The sequence below is a fragment of the Durio zibethinus genome, chromosome 26 (genome assembly GCF_047325235.1).
Source record: "Durio zibethinus cultivar Kanyao isolate XHJ-2024 chromosome 26, ASM4732523v1, whole genome shotgun sequence".
Lineage (NCBI taxonomy): Eukaryota > Viridiplantae > Streptophyta > Magnoliopsida > Malvales > Malvaceae > Durio > Durio zibethinus.
In genome coordinates, this window is record NC_143187.1 from 18,132,469 (window position 1) to 18,154,718 (window position 22,250).

At 30.8% G+C, this 22,250-nt stretch overlaps 1 protein-coding gene across 3 annotated transcripts; it reads right to left on the reverse strand.

The window, feature by feature from the left end:
• Positions 1 to 931: 931 nt before the first annotated feature.
• On the reverse strand, positions 932 to 17,425 carry LOC111275363 (dynamin-2A-like). Of its 3 annotated transcripts, XM_022860707.2 has the most exons (22): positions 17,130 to 17,425; positions 16,034 to 16,084; positions 15,824 to 15,944; positions 15,569 to 15,661; positions 12,240 to 12,301; positions 11,967 to 12,084; positions 11,497 to 11,839; positions 10,550 to 10,697; positions 10,244 to 10,345; positions 10,026 to 10,145; positions 8,561 to 8,644; positions 8,335 to 8,462; positions 8,126 to 8,210; positions 7,881 to 8,019; positions 6,975 to 7,051; positions 6,792 to 6,848; positions 4,703 to 4,850; positions 4,472 to 4,620; positions 3,825 to 3,938; positions 3,679 to 3,746; positions 1,816 to 1,988; positions 932 to 1,528 (listed from the first exon to the last, which is right to left on the reverse strand). In XM_022860707.2, exons 1-22 carry the CDS (start codon positions 17,274 to 17,276, stop codon positions 1,293 to 1,295), a joined length of 2,763 nt encoding a protein of 920 aa, XP_022716442.2. In that variant the 5' UTR covers positions 17,277 to 17,425; the 3' UTR covers positions 932 to 1,292. The 3 variants fall into 3 exon arrangements, 2 of the variants coding, with proteins under 2 accessions (XP_022716442.2, XP_089611935.1); XR_016334335.1 differs by lacking the exon at positions 3,679 to 3,746; XM_089755809.1 differs by lacking the exons at positions 4,472 to 4,620; positions 4,703 to 4,850.
• Positions 17,426 to 22,250: the final 4,825 nt, after the last annotated feature.

Below are 22,250 nucleotides of genomic sequence, written 5' to 3' on the forward strand. Positions count from 1 at the left end.
GGGGAAGAATTGTTCCTTTTCCAGTTTCCGAATCCAATGGCAAAGAATGGAGTTTTGGTCAGCCAACCAAAACTCCTTTCAACAAGGCGATGTTTGTCTTCGAAGAGTTTGATGGTTTATCCTCATTGACAACTATGCGTATCGGTTGGTTTTGGACTCAAATCCATGGTCTTCCATTAGGCTTGATGAATGAGAAAGTTGGTACTGTTTCGGAAAATCTATTGGAGAAATAGAAGAGGTGGACATGTGTGTGGTACAAACTGCATGTGGCCTCTTGCTAAGAGTCAAAGTAAACCTAAATGTTGATAAATCATTGAAGAGGCGATGGCAAAAGCAAGATTGTCATGTTTAAGAATGAAAGGTCGCTTGACTTTTGTTTTGCGTGTGGAAAGTTAGATCATCTGGAGAGTAACTGTGAAAGTTGCAATTAGCTTAAGAAGGAAGGCCAGTTGTTTCTCATCAAATGCATTCTCGTCAGGTAGAGGTAGATAGTGATATTCATTCAATTAATTTCAAAATAAATTATTTAAGATTAAATTAATCAAATTATATTTTTTCATTTTGTTAACCGAATCCAATTTATTAATTTTACAAATTAACCAACTGAATTAAATTTTACATCATATAATATGAATTTTTATTTTTTTACTTTTCATGTAACCGACTACAAAATTATTACTGTTATATATAAAATCTATTCATACAACTAGTATACAATCGATTCAAAACTTAATCTTACAATTTGCTCTTTCAGTCCGAAACAAAAGGATAAATGTTTAGTATCATGAGCCATTTGAAGTTTTGGCATTAAAAAATTTAAACCATGAGCTGCCCATAACCAAAACAAAAACCATCCTAATATCCTCAGATTGATTAAAACCCATGAACCACCCATAAATCTAGTCACGAAGTTTAAAATGTTCACTATTAATAAATACAAAAAATAATTTTTCATTAAAAATAATCTTAAAACTAATTAAATCTAAAAACATAATTCAAGAGTAAAGCTTTGCTCATTTAGATCCAATACAAACAAATGCATTTGTAGCATCTTAAAAAATATGAAAATACCCGCCCCCTCTCCCAAGAAGAAAAAAGAAATTATAATTGATATATCAAAAAATACATCTCAAAAAAATAACATGCTTATAAACGCCACATATATCTACATTCCTATTCTAATTCTACGGATGCTACTCGATATAATCTGAGCTTAAGATACGCTTGATGATCCAATAAGGTCGCCAGCCAAGATGAATGCATGAATGAATAAAGGTGATTCAAGTTCTTATTTAGTATCTGTAAGATGAACCAGATGGTGGTGGTGCCGGTGGCAGCCGAGTTGGTGTCCTGCGGCTGCTAGAGCTTGAACCTGAACTTACATCACCATTCTGTGATGGGTCACTATATCTTCTGCCATGACCATTGGACCCATATCTAGCTGAATCAACAGGTCCATTTGCAGCAGCATCAAATGCAGACCTCCAGTCATCGCCTGATGAGGATCTACTTGCCCGTGGGCTGCTCTCTGTATCTCAAGAAAAAGGGCGAAAAAACCATAGTTGTTCATGTATAACTAGTCAAATAAAATCACTACAATACAAAACAAGCATACTACAGGTAAAATATAAATCAACATGCATGCCGTCCTGGACTATTTGAAGGTTTTGCATTAATTTGACCAAATAAATAAATAAAGGGTTTGCACCAAGCACATAGTGTTAGTATCTCAAAAGACAAAGTAAATGTGCATGCAAACATCTTTGCAAATAAAGCGCAACATTTGCTTACACAAACAGAATTACAAAAAGGTACCTGCTACACTACCATTGGACCAGCTGGAGGCAGCAGCTGCTCGATTGTCATGGATGCTAAGTTGCCTTGTAAGTTTTGAAAGGAGAGAGGATTGTTTCTGGTAACGCTCCCTTCTGCGCTTTACATTTTGGTCCTCCAGGAGCAGTTCCTCAATCCTGGCATTGCTTATGGCACTAACCACCAAAAGCATAAGAGTAAAGTTATTCTCCAAAGAACTTAAATAACAATAAAGCATAAAAATATATCCCCAGAAAGAATTTAAAAAAAAAAAAATGAAAAATGAAAGAATGGCTTTCAAAAATTATGCATGGATGTCAATAGCATGTCTAAAAGCTGCATATCTTTGACCCAACTGCCAAATGGAATTCCTCCCACATTAACATAAAGTGGTAGGTTTATATCAACAATTGCAACCCTCATTACCGATTTATTCATGACAGCATGAGCACTCATCCTACTAAGAAACAAATATCAAAAAATTGGCGGGAATAGCATATGTAGGACAGCTAAAAAAAAGTACACCAAATTACAAAAAAATAGTAGGAATGGTAGGAAGACAAGAAAATTACAGGTATTGAGGTTAATATTTTAGTCTACTTAAGGGCAAAAGGGTAAGATGATATGAGATCAATTAGAATTTTTTATGAGGTTGATTAGATCATTTTTGTCACATAGAGCTTTAATTGGATGAAGTTAAGGATCTGTGGTTCGAAGGCTGTTTTAGCACTGCAAAAAATACAGAGCAGAACATTTGGAGGTTTTAATGTTGAGTTTGATGGTGAATCGATGTGAGTTAGGCATAGGTGTAGGACAGATTCAAGATTGCTTCAGCTTGAAAGGATGCTGGGAAGTGGAAAGTAAACAAAAAAAAAAAAGAGATGCTGGATTCATAAGGCGGTCTTCACCTTGCAAGGGCTTCAACAATTGGGTCAACATTGCTTCACACAATCCCAACTGAAGCAGAAGACCTACTGAAATATTCATTAACTTGTTCTCTATTGATAGAAACAAGTTACATATGAAGTTACAGAGTTCAAATTTTCAATTTACAGAGTTAAATTTAGGGTAAAGAAGACTTGTGATCCAAACTGAAGCTACCAAGAATTTTCCAGAATTCACCATAAATATGAACTCTAAACCTAGATAAGACCCTTTCTAGATCAATTTTTCAATTTCCAGCAACTCCTGGAATCACCATAATACCTACAATTGAAAACTGTGGGAAAACAGAGTAAAATAAAACCACAGCCTTCTGTTCCATGCCATCCAAATATAAAGCATGAGAATAACATCTATAGTAGCTTAAATAAAGGCCTAAACCAGTCCAACTGAATAATCAGATACCCAGATACATACTATTGGCTTGTCTTGACCAGAAAGTCATTCGCATCAATTATGAGTATCAGTTTGGCAACACTTGCAGTGCATTTGGTAGGGAGGAACAGTGGAAGAAAAATTTTTTGTTCTATGGTTAGGCTATTCCACACCATCTCCTTAGATACATCCTAGTCTAGCCATTGAATAAGAGTTGAGACACTTTTCCTTCCACCTTTCTTTCCTTCCCACCAAAGCCACCCTTACTGCAGTTGCTCTGACACACTTCATTATCAAATAGCTCTTTGCAGTTGCACATGAAATTATTACCATGTATATTGGTTCTATCTTCAAAACAAATATCCAGAGGAATGCATTTCAACTATGGTAAAACCTATGCCTCATAGAAAAAGAAGACATAAGAAAGTGATCTTTTACTTATTTGTTGCTCATATGCAGAAATATCAGATAAGCTTAACATGCATAGGTTTTACAGGGAAAGAGTGCATGTTTACTCATTGCAGACTAGGGAACAAAGATGGTACTGACCTAACAGAGCTATATAACTGAATAAGCATGTCTTCTTTTGCTTTCTCTACTTGGCAAAGAACAACAGCCTGCTTAAAAGAATGATGATTAAAAACGATATATAAGCATAAACAACCAAAAATGGTCATTAAAGAGAAAAAACTGACCTTTGGAACATTGGCAGCAAGGCTGTTAAGAACAGCTTCCACATAACCACGTACTTCTTGGGACATCCACCGAAGCTCTTCTTCAGGATCAGCAGGTCTTCTTGCCATTGTATCCTGCACAGAAAATGCGCATAATGTTGAAGATGCATGCTCGATAATCAAAATTTTGACAGATAAATCCCATCCCAGTTTTTTGCTGGTTAAGCCATGCATTGGCCACCACCCCAACAACTCTTTTTATGTTAAGGAGTTCTTTGCTTATAAAAAGGAGGAAAAGAATAATGATAGGAAGAAAATTAATTTTCCACTGTCATAAAAAACATTCCAGGTGATACTTTTTTTGTAATTTTCTTTTAATTTAATCTATAGTTTTTGACTTTGTACAAAAAAAAAAAAATCACCCTTAAAATGAATTTTTTCCCAACAAAAAGAAAAGGCCAATTCTTATGCCTGTCAGCCAAACGTTTATTCACAGCTAAAAGTTGATTAAACCAAATTGAATGACCAATTTAGTCAAAAAAATCTAAATCAAAATACCACTAATAATCAATAAAGACCTACAGAACACACCGGCATCCCAAACCCAAATGTAATAACATCACAAGTATAAGATAAAAGAATCCAATTGGAATTAACCAACAACTCACAAGTGAACCATCAGATAGACTTTGCCTCAAGGGAGGGCCAGATTCACCCTTCACTTGACCTCCTTTAGATTCGATAACATTTCTTAACTTTCCTAACCACTCAGCCTTATCTGCAATGCTCTCAGCCTTTAATATAACAGCACTGTGAGCTGCAAAATAAAATTGAAGCATATAATGGCATGCAGCTTGGTACAAGAACAACAAAATCAATTTAAGGAAAGCTTGTAAAACCTTTCAAAACTGTCTTATATGGAACCCTGCTAGTTATCTTAAAAACAAGACTGGGTCCTTTTCCAGAATCCGGTCCATTAGCCTTCTTATCCTTGGAACTTTTGGATGAGCCACCTTCATCATCAGCAACTTCCTCAATGTTGCATTCCTGATCAACAAATAATTAGAAAAGCCGCCATTGATATAGAGGACAGACCAATTTATTTCAATATGAGCATTGTTATTGAGATCACATCTTTAAATCAGAGCAATAAATCAGCTAACAAATTCTATAGTCCCGATCAGCAATGTTAGGATTTTTAGTACAAGTCAAGACCAAAATTCTCTCTCACATTAGGTTTTTCTTTTTTTCTAAAGAAAACTTATTTCCTTGTCTAATTATTTAAAATTTAGCTACCCCCAAGGGTCTGTCCACTTGGTAAGGTGAGGAGCCCCTTTCCTCGTCAACTAGGGTTTGATCCTTGTGGGGAACATTTGGAGTAAAATCCTGAATGCACCAAGCTGATGCGGGGGAGTGTGCCCTTGACATTGCCCAAGGAGGGGATTAGCCCTAGGCAAAGCCTAGGGAAACCCCAGACCATATTACCAAAAATAAGATAATTTAGTTAAATAATTATGCATTAAGAATATTTAGGGTAGTCTAGCAGAAAAGGAGGTGGAATTATTTGATTCACAATAAGCACAAATAAAAATGACAGATATTAGATTCACCTCTTAGACTCTTAAGAAAAGTTCTAGTGAACAAGTTACCTTGCTTCAGAAAACAGAAAAAAGGAATAAATCAAGATATATGAATCAGATTGGTTCTTAGTGACTTTAAGGCTTTGGTTTTATAACTTAGATCAAAATATAAAATTGAATCAAGGTATTTCGTTCAGCTCAGTTTTATGTGACTATGGCTTTGGTTTTAGAACTTAAATATCTAAAGAACTTGGTTCATTTTCATTTTTTGTTATAAAAAAAGGATAGAAAAAAAAAAACCCTAACCATATTATTACATGTTAAATGCAACATTAATACATTTCATTTGAAGTAATGAAAAAAACTAACCATATTATTACATGCTAAAAGCAACATTAATACATTTCATTTGAAAAGCCAACTAAAAGGAAGCTTCCTACAAGCCCCCCTAAACTGAATATTATACTCCCTCAGCTTCGAATTGAATGCCCTTACTATTTTAGGACGTTTCAAAATAATGTCCACATTCCTAAAGTGGAAAACACTTTTCCAATGTTACCCTTAATAGAAATACTAATTTTAGGTGGGACCCTCTAATTTTTATGTCATTTCAAGGGTAAAATTTCTAAAGTAAGGAACAAACTACTCCATTCCTAAAAGATTTTGCCAATTGAAAGAAGGAAATTCAATTTGAAACAGAGGGAGCAATTATAATATTAATATAAACTAAACATAGCAAAAGGGATTCACAGATGCGCTTTTTGTGCTGTCTTTTTCATGGCCCCATCATCTTTTTCTTTAACTCTCACTCACTTTCTCTTCCGACTTCTGGGTCTCTCTGGCCTTTGGTTCATCAGGAAGCCAAGTGTTAAGGATTCTTTCCATCCTCTTTGTCTCACTTTTTTCCTTTTTTTTATAGTCACTTCATCAATTATTTCACTAATTTTTCTTCTTTTAACTCTACATTAAGATTCAAGAAAGTTACAACTAAAAGGTTTACAGCAATTTTGATTAGATCAGTAGGGCATTGCTAAGCAACAGTTCACAACAAATGAAAAAATTAACCACATCTTATGCCCAAAACTTGAGTCTAGCATCATAACTGATCACAACAAATAAAGCTAGACTTTACGTACATAGATTGCTGATCTTCAAGTAACAATACCCCCATGTAAAGCAAGTTGCAAAGAGAGCAACAGATAGAACAGAGAGTGCATATTGTACATGTTGCATAATTAAAAATTAACACAAAAATTAATCAACTTCTATAATCACCAAGAGATAGACTCTCAGATAAGGAATAATATTTAACAATCATAACACATGTGAATGCATCTATTAAGGTTATTACCCAACTATAGTCTCCCCAAAAGCAAGGTACCACAAGAAATGAACATCCATTTCATACCTCCAATGTGATGACACCACGAAAATGCCTTTCCTCTTGTTTTTTCGTGTAACCAAGCTGCAGCAAAGATTACCATTAAACAACTTACTTGAACAAAGAGAAAAAACAGGCATCATCAACTATACACACTCACATGCACACAGATAGAAACAACCACAATTATTAGAAGCACAATGCACTAACCTTGCCAGTTTTCTCATTTAAAACAAACCATCGCCTACTCCACCCATTTGTTTTTCCACTCTTCTTCAGTAAAAATCCTGCAGTGATAAAATACAATTGATGCTAAGGCTTTTGCCACTTACAGTCAGCTAAATGGATCATATTGTGCCACTGAGCTCTTTTTGGGACCAATCCAAAGAAAGCTCAGTAAGTGACCAGCAAACAGTTCTGTCCAAAATTGCATAGAACTCGGATATGAAAAGGCTTGTGATAAATACTTGCCTTTTACCTTTCCCATCCCTCCTAAATCTCTCCTACCTCTTTTCAGCTTTCCTACCAGCTAAGCCACAGACTTAATACCAGATTCTCACAAAAGAAAACTAAAGGACAAATGCATATTTATTGCACGCTTTAACTTTGATTACTAACAGGGAGATGTGAACTTAGAACATTTCATAACTGGAATTATTAACAAAAAATGAAGAAATTTGCTTGCTGAAGTGTTATACCCATGTTATAAAGTCTTGACCTTTAATATGTTTCTAGAATTTCAAACTGATCCCTGCCTGTTGTTAGCGAGAGCAATTCTAAATCTACATAAAGTTCTATAGATTCAAACTAAAACTAGCTTGTTTTGGGAATTTCAGGTATTGTCCTTGGTTATATATTGTGGCTCTGCTCCTGAGAGAGACATAAAGTCAGTAACATGTTCATTATTTTGCAGACCACTGATTTAAATTTGATATTTCCAGAAACTCAAATAATTTTTCTGATCAGACAACTCAATCAATAGGCATTCCTTGTATCTTTACCATCTAGCAAAGGCATCAGAGGAAAGAGAAGAAGTTCAAGGCTATGATTCTGGATAGAGAACAAAACCATAAATTTCATAATTATGTTTTCCAGATGCTCAGTTTGTTTACCAACCTGCTGTTATCTCACCATCAGTTCCAGCAGTCTTCAGGGCTGATCCCTCTTGTACATCTTTTTCCTGTTTACTTGATTTATCCTTGATTGATTTCAAGCTTCCTTCTGATTGTTGTCCACCTGTTTGAGGACTAGTTGCCTAAAATGAGAAATGAAGAAAATTATCAGTCTGTTAGACGAATGCAGTCACCAACGAGATAAATATTATAAATATATATACTAAAGCCACTTAGTAAAGTCCATACCCGATTTAGAATTGACTGCTCTGCGTCAAGCGCCTTCTTGGAGGACCGATTCTTCAACTCTTCTTCTCGCCGTTGTCTCTCCATTCTATTAAAAAGTAATAGGAAATTCATAAAACAAAAGAAAATATACTTAAATTATGGCAGAGGAACAGTAAAGTCTCAAAAATAAATAAATTATCACATGAAAAAGAAAAATTATCTTAGCATACCGCCTTTGCACCAGACGAATGAAATGTTGAGGTGGAACAAAAACACGCTCCATGTCCACTAGTGCAACTACCATCTTTTTGGCTTCATTTTTAAAACCATCCAGTGCAGCACTTGCAATTGCCACAACCTGGTTAAATTTTTTTAAAAAGAAATAAGTATTTGACATGCATTGATCTAAACTTGGCATCTATAAAGCATATATGAACAGATGCGATGCATTATTACCTCTCTCTTGAAAGGAGCATATCTTCCAAGACCAGGTGTAGCATTTGCAGCAGCAGAAACTATATCCAACAACACACGATGAACCTGTTTTGACAGGCACCAAAAAGAAATAGAAAACAGCAAAAAAAAAAATCACATTGAGATGAATATCACAAGGCTGATTAATTGCAAGCAGCTATAACTTGAAATGTTTCAATATCCTTTGTCACACATGAAAAAGTTCCCAAGATAACATTTTAAATGTTACAGCAAGAATGCTTGATATACGTTGTTATCTATTTTCAATCAATTCAAGCTTTAAGGTTATTTCTAAGCTAACATGGAAAAATTTGGAGCCAAATAACTGTATTAACAAAAGGATAATGTCGTATTCACATATTCATTAACTGATTAGGTGGGTTTGGTGTCTTTTGGAAGATCACCATGGTCATGTAATCACAAAGGTGATCTTGTTACCAAGGTGATCTTATCTCTTGTGATTTGAAATTACTGTGGTTAACAATCATTAAAACTTAGTAATTAAAGATCATTATGTTTGGTATTACTAAAAATCAAACATTATTTTGTTTAAAAGTACGAAAATAACCATGCATATTGTATTAGTTACACAATTTAACGATTTTAATGTTATTTAATGATAATAATTTGTAAAATATTAGTAATATTTTATTTATTTTATAATAAAATATAATTAAATTATTAAATTAATAAATATTTATTGATAGGTAAACTAATTTTTATAATATAAATTACGTAAAAAATATTTGAATTAGAAAATAAAAATAATCTATTAAATTCATAATAAAAGAAAAACAAAAGGATTGTATTATACATAAATTATTAAAAAACATAAATTATTTTTGAACTTATAAAAATGAATATCAGGTTTAAAATATAAAAATTGATAATATAAAATAATTACAATTTCAAGGGAAAGCAAGTTTTTAACTCACATATTAAATAGGTAACATTGACAATTGTTAATTGTACATATAACTTCACCTCTGTGATAAAAGTTTGCCACCCTTTTTTATGAGAATTAGGTCATCCTCCAAGATAGTGATCTAATCACTGTCAGTGATCCAAGACCACCACCACGTAGGATCACCCAAAGCCTATCAAGCACAATAATCTAATCACCATGTGTAGATCACCAAGGTTTTTGGAACAATCACCACATACCAAATACTAAATTAGGATATCGGTACCTTAAATTTTTACTTTGCGAGGTATATGCCCTAAACATCTACAGACCAAAACCTTGTTTTATCTCCTTTCAAATTAACAGCAAAAACTTGTGCAGACATACTGATGAAATATTTAGAAAACAGATACAGAAAACATAAATGGCCTACTATTTCGATTAGTAGAAAATATACTCACAAACACACAACAAAAGGAAAAACAATCATGATAAAGAACCTTTACACGGAAGTATAAGTACAGAGCACCAACATAGATGTACCTCATCAACACATGAACGAGATGGCTCTTTTGCTAGCTCCAAGACACCTTTTATCAAAGATCTTAAACCCTTCTCTGGAGATATTAGATAGGGCTGATAACCATCTGCTTCTAGGACAATCTGGGAGAAAAGTATCAATCTGAAGGTAAAGAAACCAACCAATATGTAGCTATTTAAGAAGGCACCAAAATTGAATGAGATTTGACAATAGAACCTACCCTTTTGACATTGTTTATGTCAAAATGTCTGTCCAAAGGGAGCTGCTTAATCCTGTTAGGAAAACTTCCCTCAAAACTACCAACAATTTTCCAACCATTTCCCTGAAAATTTGGAGGGGAACTTAAGCAATAGAAGAGGATTTATTAAATCAGACAAATAAAATAAACACTTGAAAGATTCATCTCAAATAGATATTTTTTCCATTTTAGGTAGCACATTTATCATAACCATGCAGATGTTGCTTTCGCCCTCTTTCGCAGTTAACAACAGTGATGAGCATTTCACTTCTGAAAGATGCAACTCACTTCACCACCCGTTATGTGTTGCAGAAATTTGTCCTCAAATTCACGGCACAGCTCCAACGCAATAGCTCTTGTGCCTTCAGCAGTAGTAACCATCTGTTCACCAAGCCTTACTAATTCATCCTGGACTATTTGAGACTTCCCTTGAAGCCTAAGATGTGGTAAGGAAAGGAAGAATTAGAAACCTATAAAAGGTATGAGAATATGGACTATTTTAATAATATATTTAAAAAACTAAGTTTAATTTGAACTTTTCTGTTAAAATCAAATATAAATATTAAAACAGAATTGAATGGAATTCCATCAATTACACAACAAACAAATAATATTTAAAAAAAGGACACACATGGACCAAAATTGAAGATGATTCCAACATACACCAAAAGAATTGTCTCAATTGGGGCTGTAAAGACTTCAAATGGGTGGTTTTGTCTGATACTATCAACCTCAGATATTTGATATCTAATAATATAATAGAACCTTATTGTTGATAATTCACTTGCCAACCTGGCCTCTCTACCTTTATGAAGACATCTAACAATAAACTAATAATTTTGCAACAGTCAACTCATCAATTTTCAATTTAGAATCATACTAAGCTGATTAGGGGTGGTTCACATACCTTCTATAATACAAGCATAAGCTTTTAAAGACAATATGTCCTTTAGTGGCAAATATATGTTTACACAGATTCAGAAAGCAAAAACTTTTAACGTGTCTAGTGGTAATTCTCTCATTAAACCTTGGGAGATAAATCAAGAACAATTCTGCAGTAAACCAGGGTCTATGATAAATCAAGAACAATTCTGCAGTAAACCAGGGTCTATTAACACAACATTCCTATCTTCTAGGCAGTATTAGAAAGGAAAATGTACTAACCAAAAAAGGCAGCAAGCAAAATTGCATAAACAAAAACCATGGGGCAAAAGGAATTGGGAAAAAGCAAGTACCCTGAAAGGAGATTTGGAAGCCTGAGTTTTATGCGGTTACGTATTTGGCCAGCAAGGGCGTCTATCAAAGCTACTCTCCCGAGCTTGTTTTGAGGGGCTCCAGTCAAAATAGATTTTAGACTTTCACTCTCTGCTCGCCAAGCCGTTTCTAAAGAATTGTCAGATGAAGCACTTCCAGATTGAGTTGAAGCTATAGACACAGACTGACCAATTAAACCAACCCATGGAATATCAGACGTTTTGGCTGGTCCCTGATTTAACAAGAGAGCCTGAACTGCTGCCAGGGCTTTTGAGTCTGAAGCAGCTTGATCGATTTTACTAATAACGCCAACTGTTCTGGTACCTACAATCAATTAAAAATTGGCAATAAAATTTTAAATATCCAGAAAAGTAACAGTGGAAGGTAAATTTTTATCATTTTAGGCCTGGAAAAAGATTAATTAGAAAATGCAAGCACCATAGAAGTCTACCTTCTGAATCATATTCCTTTGCAATCCTAAGTGCTCTAGATGATGAAATTTCTGGTGCCTGAGCAGCAGGCACAATAACGAGCAATATAGCATCATTATGTTCAACATACTCACTGAGCTGAGGAATAAAGTAAAGGAAATTGTCAGATAACTAATCAAACAAAGCACCTCAAAAACTGGCAATGTAAATGAAGAATCAAGAAGCAAATAACACATCAGAGTGTCCAGCTGTTAAAATCTGAAACCAAAAGAAAATAACATTCAGCCACTCACCAATGAGCTATCCACAATTCTTTGCTCCAGTCCAGGTAAATCAATCAATTTTAAAGGTGGGGCTGAGATATGGAACATTGAGAAGAACTATTAAAATATTTTATAAAATATAAAAGAAGATTTATATTGTACATGCACATATATATAAGAAAGTATCTTACTGCATGTAAATATGAGTGAAAAGGAGGCAAAGGGAAGTGTTGAGACCATTCATGAAATATGGTTGCCCTGTCAGAGATGATATGAACCCCAGATGGATATCCATAATTCATCAAACCTTCTAATAGTTGAGCAATTTCTTTTATAGAATGGGGTAGAATTTTATCCCTGAATCCATAGTTGCCTGTGTAAGGCTCTGCTATGTGTCTTTTTATCTTAACTAAAGACTCCCATAGCTTTTAGAACACATCCAACTATCTGCCTCGTTTCTTTATGTTTAATATTAACCAGACAAATATCTTTAAGAAAATAACAAGGAATAGATCATGCAATATCTAAATATTTCCAAAATAACAACTTTATGCAAGCATTCATATCCTTTGATTTCTTAAATATTTTTTCCCACACAAAAATTTCAGTGATCAAGTTACACTACCAAGCAAGACCAGCCCCATCACTGTGTCCTCCTGAAACTTGTATCATACAATCAATAAGCTCCAATTACATCAGTTGCCTTAAAGGCTTAAAAGAAATTACATAAGAAACATGATTTAATGCAAATAAATAGATCCAGGAGCATCCTAAAACTTAGTTAAAATAATTTTTTGGATATGTTCTTTTACGTTGGCCATTCTACTTTAGTCTAAGATCAGTAATTATGTTTTTATTTTTATTAAGTGGCCATGTGACTAACATATGATGTTTTAACGAGTCTGAACAGCTAGGATTAAATGAGGTTTATGTATATCCAGGGGTTAGGATTAAAAACTCTTGCATTCCTAGTATAAGTAGTTCTAGACACTTTAAGCAGTCATATTATACTTGGAAACTATTTGTTAGATATCTACCTTTAGATTGTTTATCAAGAAAACTGCTTTAAGATATCTTTACATGGTGGTGATAAATCTCCTGTATAGCCAGGACACAGATTGATTCATTGTGGTTTGTAAAGGGTTGGGACAAAGGTCTATGACCTTGATGTAAATGATTCGCTATTTCATTCCAGCTCATTCACATTCCATCAATCAAACTGATCAATTAGATCATGAGAACAATCACTCATAGATATGCTAATAAAGGACAAAGTCACACTAAGGTTCCAACAATTATATATTCTTAACAATGGCAAGAATCTGGTAAAGACAGGTATGATTGAACCCTTAAGACCAAAGGATAAGGCAATGTTATAGGGCCAACATACAAGGGCAAGTGATTCCCTAAGCCCACAAAGCATCATTTCATTACTACGATCAAATTCCAAGAACAATCAGTCAAAACTATCATAATTGGAGACTAAATTGCACTGAGGTTTAGCAAACGCAAGAACGTGCATGGGCATAACCTCCATCCACCTAACCTAGGACAGCATATCTATAGTTCTGTAACTACCTTTGGTCAGCCTCCAAAGGGTCAAATGGCTCCTTCTGTTGCTATGATACAGAAAGAAAAAGAAGCCCTCCTTTGGAATTGTAATAATCAAGGACTTTAAACATCAGACAAATTACAAATAACATCCAGGTAAGAATCACCCTAGCAGCGCCATCTATTGTAAATTTTACAATTATAAATTTGAGGTTTTGGCAGTTCTGAGTCATTCACTACAAGAAATCACTCTTAACAGTTGGAAGAGGTTAAGGTTGGTTTTATTTACAGCTTCATTGCTTGGATTGTTCTTTGACAACATCTTGTAGCAAAATTTTCATGGCTAGGATTTTCTAATCTTTTTAACCCTGTTACTTTATGCCTTTCATATTTTGTTTACTTTGGGTTATTTTCACATTGTACTAACATTCTTCTTGTTTAATAAATATTTCTTGATTTGCTACCAAAAACAAATGCCTCACTGCCTAAAACAGTGCATATAATTGACTAACAATGCTTGATAAGGCTTGGGACAGTCGATTCCTGGAAGTCATTTCCCCAATTTTCCAGTGTTTTGTAGGCCAAAGAAAAACTAGAAAATTGGTCAACCATTTTTCATAAACAGAACACGCAGCTAAGATTAAGGAAAACAACTTTCCAAGTTAATATTTCGAAAGTTTTTTTCCAAAGAAAAATCGACCATCTCTCTCTCCTCAAACCAACTTTACGCACACAGCTATCTGTCTCTGTCTCTCTCGCTTTTCTTTTTCCTCTTTCTTTAACACCAAAGCCATAAATCATACCTGGAGAAGATCTCCTTATTCCTGCTAGTAATGCCACCAATTGCTTTGCCTACAAATTAAGATTGTCTTGTCTTATTACTTTTGGAGGTGAATACCAGTAGTGTTCATGGCGATGTTATGTTTCGAGGCTTTTCATTTCCCTTTCTCAAAAACATAAATTAAACCCATTTCTAGAGGGTCGGGATTTTTGTGCACAGGATTTGTGAGGCTGAAGGTATGTTTGCCACTCTCCATGTGACTGATTAAGAATCAATTTAAACTGTTTCTCACTTGGAAGGTTTCGATTTGAGTGTTTTTGATGAACTATTTTCCAGCTTGACCCATTATGTTTCTAAGTTTCTATGATGGTTTCTGTCATTGAAATGGCCATGGTCAATTAGCCTTCAATGGCCATGTTTCTTATAAAGACTGTATAAATATTTGCCTTTGAATGATGTTAACACTCCATTTGGTATCATTCTGGAATATATTTGAATATATTAATGAAATTTGATTAGATTAACTGATAGAGCATTTGCCTACGTCACAATAATGCAAATTTTCTGTTGGTTGCCAAGCAAAGGAAAACATTTACCATTGTTTTTCCAAACAATAGAAATACTTTCTTTTCAAGGATTGATTTCCATGGACAATATAATTCCACAAACCAAACAAAGCCTTAGATTTGGTATGCTACTTCTATTTATAAGAAGAGGAAGAAACATTGATGTCATCATATAAATAATTAAAGTTAGCCACGTTTCTGGTTAAAGTTAATAGATAATTCATAATTGCGAAAAATTCAACCACTGACATCAATAAACTTAGTTCTGAAAAGCACCCTAGCATGTAACAGGCACAACATTCATCTGATAGATCATTTGAAAAGAAAAACAATCTTAAAATAATCTTATAAAAAGCAAAATTTCTTGGAGGCATCAACCTCTGATAGAAATGATTTTATTTATACATTCATTAAAACCACTTAAAAATCAATAATACAATTCAACAAACATGTAGGCTGACCTGTACTCGTCCGAAGCTTCAGATATATTTCATCACGACTCCTGCCTGACGAACCTTTGCTTAACCTATCCTGTAGAGAATGCCGCAGTGCACCTACAGTGCACCAATTTGAAAGGTGAAAGGCAGTCAGAGAGATCAAAAGACCAATGTGCAGCATGTATAATGAACAATGGTACATTTCCCAGGTGCAACAAAGAACCACTAAGCCACACATATCAAATAGAAGCAATAAAAAGAACAGGAATGAGGCCTTACTTGCAGAAACCTGTTGAGATTTATTGTCAATTTGCAAGATGATTGATTTAGTGCTTAAAGAACTATCTCTAGCCAAATCAATGCTGATGGGAGCTCTAGTGGCACCATTTTCACCTGTTGGCTGTCAATAAATGCTATTATAAGCAAAGTCCTCTAGTGAACATAAATATCTTCAACAAAATGCAAAAGCTTAAAAGAAATACAACATACCAGAACAGGATGTCCAATTAGACTGTTCAAGATGGCAGACTTACCAGCCCCCTATTCGGTACATACAGAAAAACAGAAATTAAAATTTAAAAAAAAAATCAAAAGCTCATGTTGGGACAGAAACAGGTTGATTACAACATAGATTAGCTGCTTCTTCCCTTTTTAGGAATTTTTTATTCAAAAAGCTACCTGCTGTGATTAAATAACCACAAATTGCACATGGATAAATAAAAGTATAATGGGTAAGTTTCCCTGCTCTTAGAAGGAGACAAGAAATAGGAACCGAAATCACTAAAAAAAATATATATGAAAACAAGGGTGCTGACTAGGGCACAAACATAAAGAGATGCTAGCCAATATTAATGAATCACAGTAAAAACAGTTTTGGGAATAGTAACACAAATAAGGCACAGAATGCCTGGAAAACATAGGCCTTCAATAGCAATGTAAAAATTTCAAGCCCAGCATTCTGAAGACAACAAAGAATGTTTATCTCTCTTTTTTTTCTCTTTTCTTTTTTCTCAATAGAAAAACTATTAATAACAACTAAAAAAATAGAATTGCAGCAGGTAAATTGAAGTAATCCTAAAAGTGCAGAGGAAAATATGTATTTCATGCTCCAATAAACACACCTAAAGGATCCAATAACTGTTTTAAGGTTGAATAACCTACAGCACATTAAAATAGGATTCAAATTAATCAAGAAGATATTGGCAATTAAGAAACTCCCTCAGCTTTGACGAGCAAAGAATCAAAAGACATAATGTCAGCCATCTAGTCGCTCTCACATTTTCCCAATAAATCTAGCTTTTCTTATCAATAACATGAGCAATGCAATGAAAAATAAAGAAAATATATATACATATATATTTGAATTACTAGTATAGCATCTTACAACAGATCAATCAAATCCAACTGAATATGACAGATTTTGATAAAGAAATTGAAATTTAGTTTGATTTCATTTCTTTCGATTGGTATCCAAAACAGCCCAAAGATTTCCAATCTTTAGGTCCAAAAACTAGAAATCAAGCAGATCCAACAGAGAACATCACAAAGCTGTCTAAAACAAAATTGACCGGATAGAGGAACATACGACATTGCCCAAAGCGACGACGTTTAGGAACGTGGAGGATCGTTTGGAGGACGACGATGAGGTCTCATCTACGTCTTCATCGGCAAGAACAGCAGCAGCTTGCCTCATCGATTCCGAAAGCTCCGACAATTCTTCGATCGCCTCCATCAATCCTGGATTCCCAAAACAAAAATAAAACGAGATCGAAGCTTTGAGAGAGAGAAAACGAGGGGAAGAGAAACCCTAGATTTGGATCTGATTTTTTTTTTTTTAGGAAGGGGGTTCAAATATTTGAATGCTATTTTTTTTCTTTCGTCAGTTCAAATTTCGATTTCTCTCAGCTAAATAGTTGAGAAAGGAGAAATGAAGAAAATGATGGTTTGATTTCCGGTCATGGTTATATAACGCAATAGCGACCAATAAGCAATAGGGACAGTTTAAATTAAATTTTTAATTATTTTAAATCCAACTTTCTTCACGGATTGGATCGGACGCGTTTGGATTTCAGGTTAAGTTATAGGAAAAATCAAAAATTGACCTGAATTCAAGTTTTTTATTTTAATTGAATTATTTATAATTGAATTTTATTGATTCAACTAGCTTTTTTAACCCATATAATGCACAAAAATTTTTAGTAAATTTTTTATAATTTTTAATTAATTTCAATTTTTGATATTATTTTAATAAAAAAATTATACTTTTTGTTGATCTATTATAATTATACATTCATAAATGTGAAATTATAATTAAATGATAATCAGTATATAATATATTATAAATAATATTTTTTATCTAAAATAAGTCTAAACTTTTGTAAATTTTTTAGAATTATAAAAATTCTTTCTTTTTCATTAAAATATTTTCTTTCATTCATTTGGTAAACACTAAAAATTTTGCTATCACTTTTTTCTTGTTTGATAAAAGATCAAGATTAAATCTTTAAATAGTTAAGAATTAAGATTAATAATTACTTTTATGATAATATTGATAAGGATATATATATATATATATATGTCATTTCATTAAATTGTGAGAGACATTTTATATTTGAAAAATATTTCAAAACTATTTAATCATAATATTTTTATAAATTCTAATATATATTTTATTAAACAACAAATCACAATTATTAATTTGACCATTACCATTTACTTTTTATTAGTTTTTATTTTTTACATATTTGAAATAATTATTACACAAATATATTGGCCTAATAATTATTTATATGTCAATAAAATAAAGTTATTTTTTTAGATAAAAAAATAAAAATTTTGAATGTTATGCTTAAAAACGTTTTTTTTTTAATTATTATTTATTTATAATCGTTTTTACATAATTGATAAAGCATTTTTTTTGTGGATCAAATATGGTTGATCATTCTTCTCCTACTCTCCATTGTACCAAAAAAATCAATAATAAACAAATACTACAAAATGAATTGAAGTATATAAGTTTACATATTAATTTATAAAAATTAAAAATATATAATAATAAAAAAAAAATATGTTAATGAATTAACAAATCATAAAAACATTGAAGAAATGAACAAAACCAAAAAAAAAAAGAAAAGAAAAGTTAATTATAATTAATCTAAACAAAATTTAAAAAGGTAATAGAGTAAAGAAAAACAAATTAATTAATTAAATATATAATATAAAAATATTTGAATTATAATATAAATAAAACATTATATTTGTTCAAAAAATAAAAACATACTTTTATTTAACTTTCTTATTAATGTTCAAATATCTCATTTTTTATATAAAGATATAAGTTTTTATTATTTTAATAATATATGTTTTATAGACAACAATTCATAAATTTATAGTCAACTATCGTATAAGTTCAAATAAGTCTTAGTTTCTGACCAATTTAAATTTCAGTTTATTTTCTTTTACTTGATTATTAATTTTAATATAAACCAAATATTAAAGAGTAATAAAGATAAAAAAATGGGCTTACTTGTTCACGAGTGTAACGTGACTTTCAATTCTTTATAATTTTTGTCAATTTCTATCATAACCAATAAATCATAATCATCAAATAAAAAAATTTATAATCTTTAATTTTTAATTCTAATAATAACAAATAAAATGATATTGGTTTAAATGGGATGGTCTCCTTTATACTTTTTATTTTCATTCTCAAATTTTAAATAGATAATAATTTATTAAGTACAAACAAACGCTCATATATAAATATATATATATATATATATTTAGAATTATGATTAAATTGAAAATATAATAAATTAACATTTAATATATTTAAATTTTAAATTTATGTTATATTTTTAATATTTGATAGATTTTGATTCGAATTTAAATAATTATTCAAAAATATTAAATTTAAATAATTTATTAAATAAAATTATTTGATAAAAAATAAAATTTTATTAAATATATGTATTTGAAATTATCATTAAATTTAAAAAGACAAGATAAATTATGATTTAATAGATTTGAATTTAAAATTTATGCAAAATTTTCGGTTTCAAATAGATTTTGATTTAAATTTAAATAATTATCCAAAATATTAAATTTAAATAATTTATTAAAGAAATTTATTTCATAAATAAAATAATATAAACATTATTCTATATATCATTAAAGGAGACTATTCACTTAAGCATTTATAGAAGCAATTTTTATTATATAATTTTGTATATTGTAATATAATATAGATATTATATTTAATTAATTAAATTTTTAGATTAATTTTTTATTTTATAAAAATTTAAAAATTATATCAAGCTTAATAAAAATATAATTTTATTATATTTAAATTTTTTATTTTTATTTTATAATTCAAATATTTAATATTCAATGAATTAAATGAAATAAAAGCGAATTGAATAAAATACTATAATTTTAAAACGATATTTAATTTTACCTAATTTTTTCCACGGGGAAGCGGTGCGGTGAACATTAACTCAGTTGGCTTGTCAGACATTTTTTTTTTAATGTTTTTCACGATATCATAGCAAATAAAATTTTCTTATGTATCTCTAATGAAGTGGAGATTCCTGTATTCAATATTTCAGTTTTGTATCTTCTCTTTCCTCAGACGCTTGGAATCAATTAGTTGCCCAATGTTTTAATTTCCATTTTGCTATGATGGTTGCATCAAATTTTCAATATTATCTTTTGACACCTTGAATTTGAGTGTTTTGGCGGTGCCGATGTGATCGATTCAAAGTTGAAAATACTTTTCAATTTCCATAATGAATGGACGGAAATGGAAATTCAAAGTCTGGGAAATATCCAGGCTGCTGATGATATAATATTCCATTACGAATGACATGGTCAACTGCAGGAGATACCAGCAACTTCTAAGATCCACTCCTTTGCATTTTCTAGTTTTTTTGCTTTAATGCAAGGCCGATGACAATAAGGTCACGATTGAGAGAATATCTCGATGGTAATAGATTTTGTAACTAAGTATTCGTAATGAGATTAATTTTAATGAAATTAAAAATAATAATTAAAATAAAATTTATTATTATATTAATAAGATTAAAATTAATAATAAATATATGTTTGAATGTAAAATTAATGATAGTGATAAAATAAATTATAATTAAAAAAATTATTATTAAAAATATTTGATTAAAAATTATATATAATAAAAAATTAAATTATTTAATATTTATAAAATCCATAAATAATTAAAAAATTATTAAATTATTTTATGATAAATAATAAAAAATTAATAATAATATATCAAATAATAGATTTCCTCCTCTTTTCTCCTTGTAAAGGCTATGTCCTTCTCTGAACCAAAAAATATTTTTATTATATTAAATTAAAAAATTATTTCAAAATTATAAATAAAAAATAATTAAATGATAGGATATTTTTGTATTTATAACTAGTTTTTTACCTATGTAAATGCACGAGATTTTTAGATTTACAAAAATATTTAATTTAAATCATTAAAAATCTACATAAAATTTTTGTATATTCAAAATTTTATTTTTATTACTAAATATTTGTATCTTATCTCTTTTTTTTTATTTTTAGTTTAATTTATATATTTAATGTTAAAATCTTTGATTTGATTTTTAACTTCATAAATTGAAATTTCAAATTTTCAAAATAAAAAATATAATTTATCAACAAAAATTTCAAATAATTTTTTGACCTCCATCTTAATTTAGAAAAGTATATTAGTAAATATTTAAAACAATGAAATTTTTAATTAAATTCATTTCATAAATTTGATTACTTAATTAGTAAAAAGAAATTTTGTTGCTATATTTATTAAAAAAAGTTTACATAAAATCTAAATGTAATAAGTATTTATAAATCCTAAGAAATTATAAGAAAAACTGATAATTAAAATAAATGTAATTGAAATTTAATAATGAAATCAATCAAAAGAATAGAAAATTTAAAATTGAAAACAAAAATGTGATTTATAAAATCGAACAAAAAAAGTTTGTTAGATTCTAAACCATTTTTCAATCCCCTAAATGTTTATCTTTTCTAAACATACATGCACCCATAATCAAAAAGTTCCATTCATTATTAAAAAAAAAGAATGATTAAAAAACTTCAATTTAAAATTTTTATTACCACAATAGAATAAAAATAAGAGTAGCAGCAGTAGAACTAATACATATTAACAAAAAAATTATATGAAAATCAAGAAATGAAAATTTTTTAAAATAAATCACATACTCAAGGAAACAAAAAAGAAATGCTTATTTTATTGAAAAGATCCATTATTTATTCTTATTGATCATATAAATTATTATAAAAAGAAAATAAGAATATGAAAATTTAAGGGAGGAAATAGAGTTTTAAAAAAGAAATGTGAATGAAAAAAAATATTTTTAGACGAAGAATTTGAAGAAATCTGAAATGAAAGAAATAAAGAAAAGAGTTTATAGTTGGAAGTTTTAAACCCTCAAAGAATGGGCCGCAAAACGTTACCTTAAAATTATAGCTCATCCACACAGTTATTCAATACTAATTACTTATATTTGCAAGTTTTGATTGAACGACACACACACACAAAGTATCACAAAGAGTTTCCTCAAAAATGAATGGAGATAAGTTGCAGAAGTGATACAATCACAGAAGGCAGCTGCCACAAGTTAGTAATAATTAAAAGAAAAATATGATTTTTTTTAAAAAT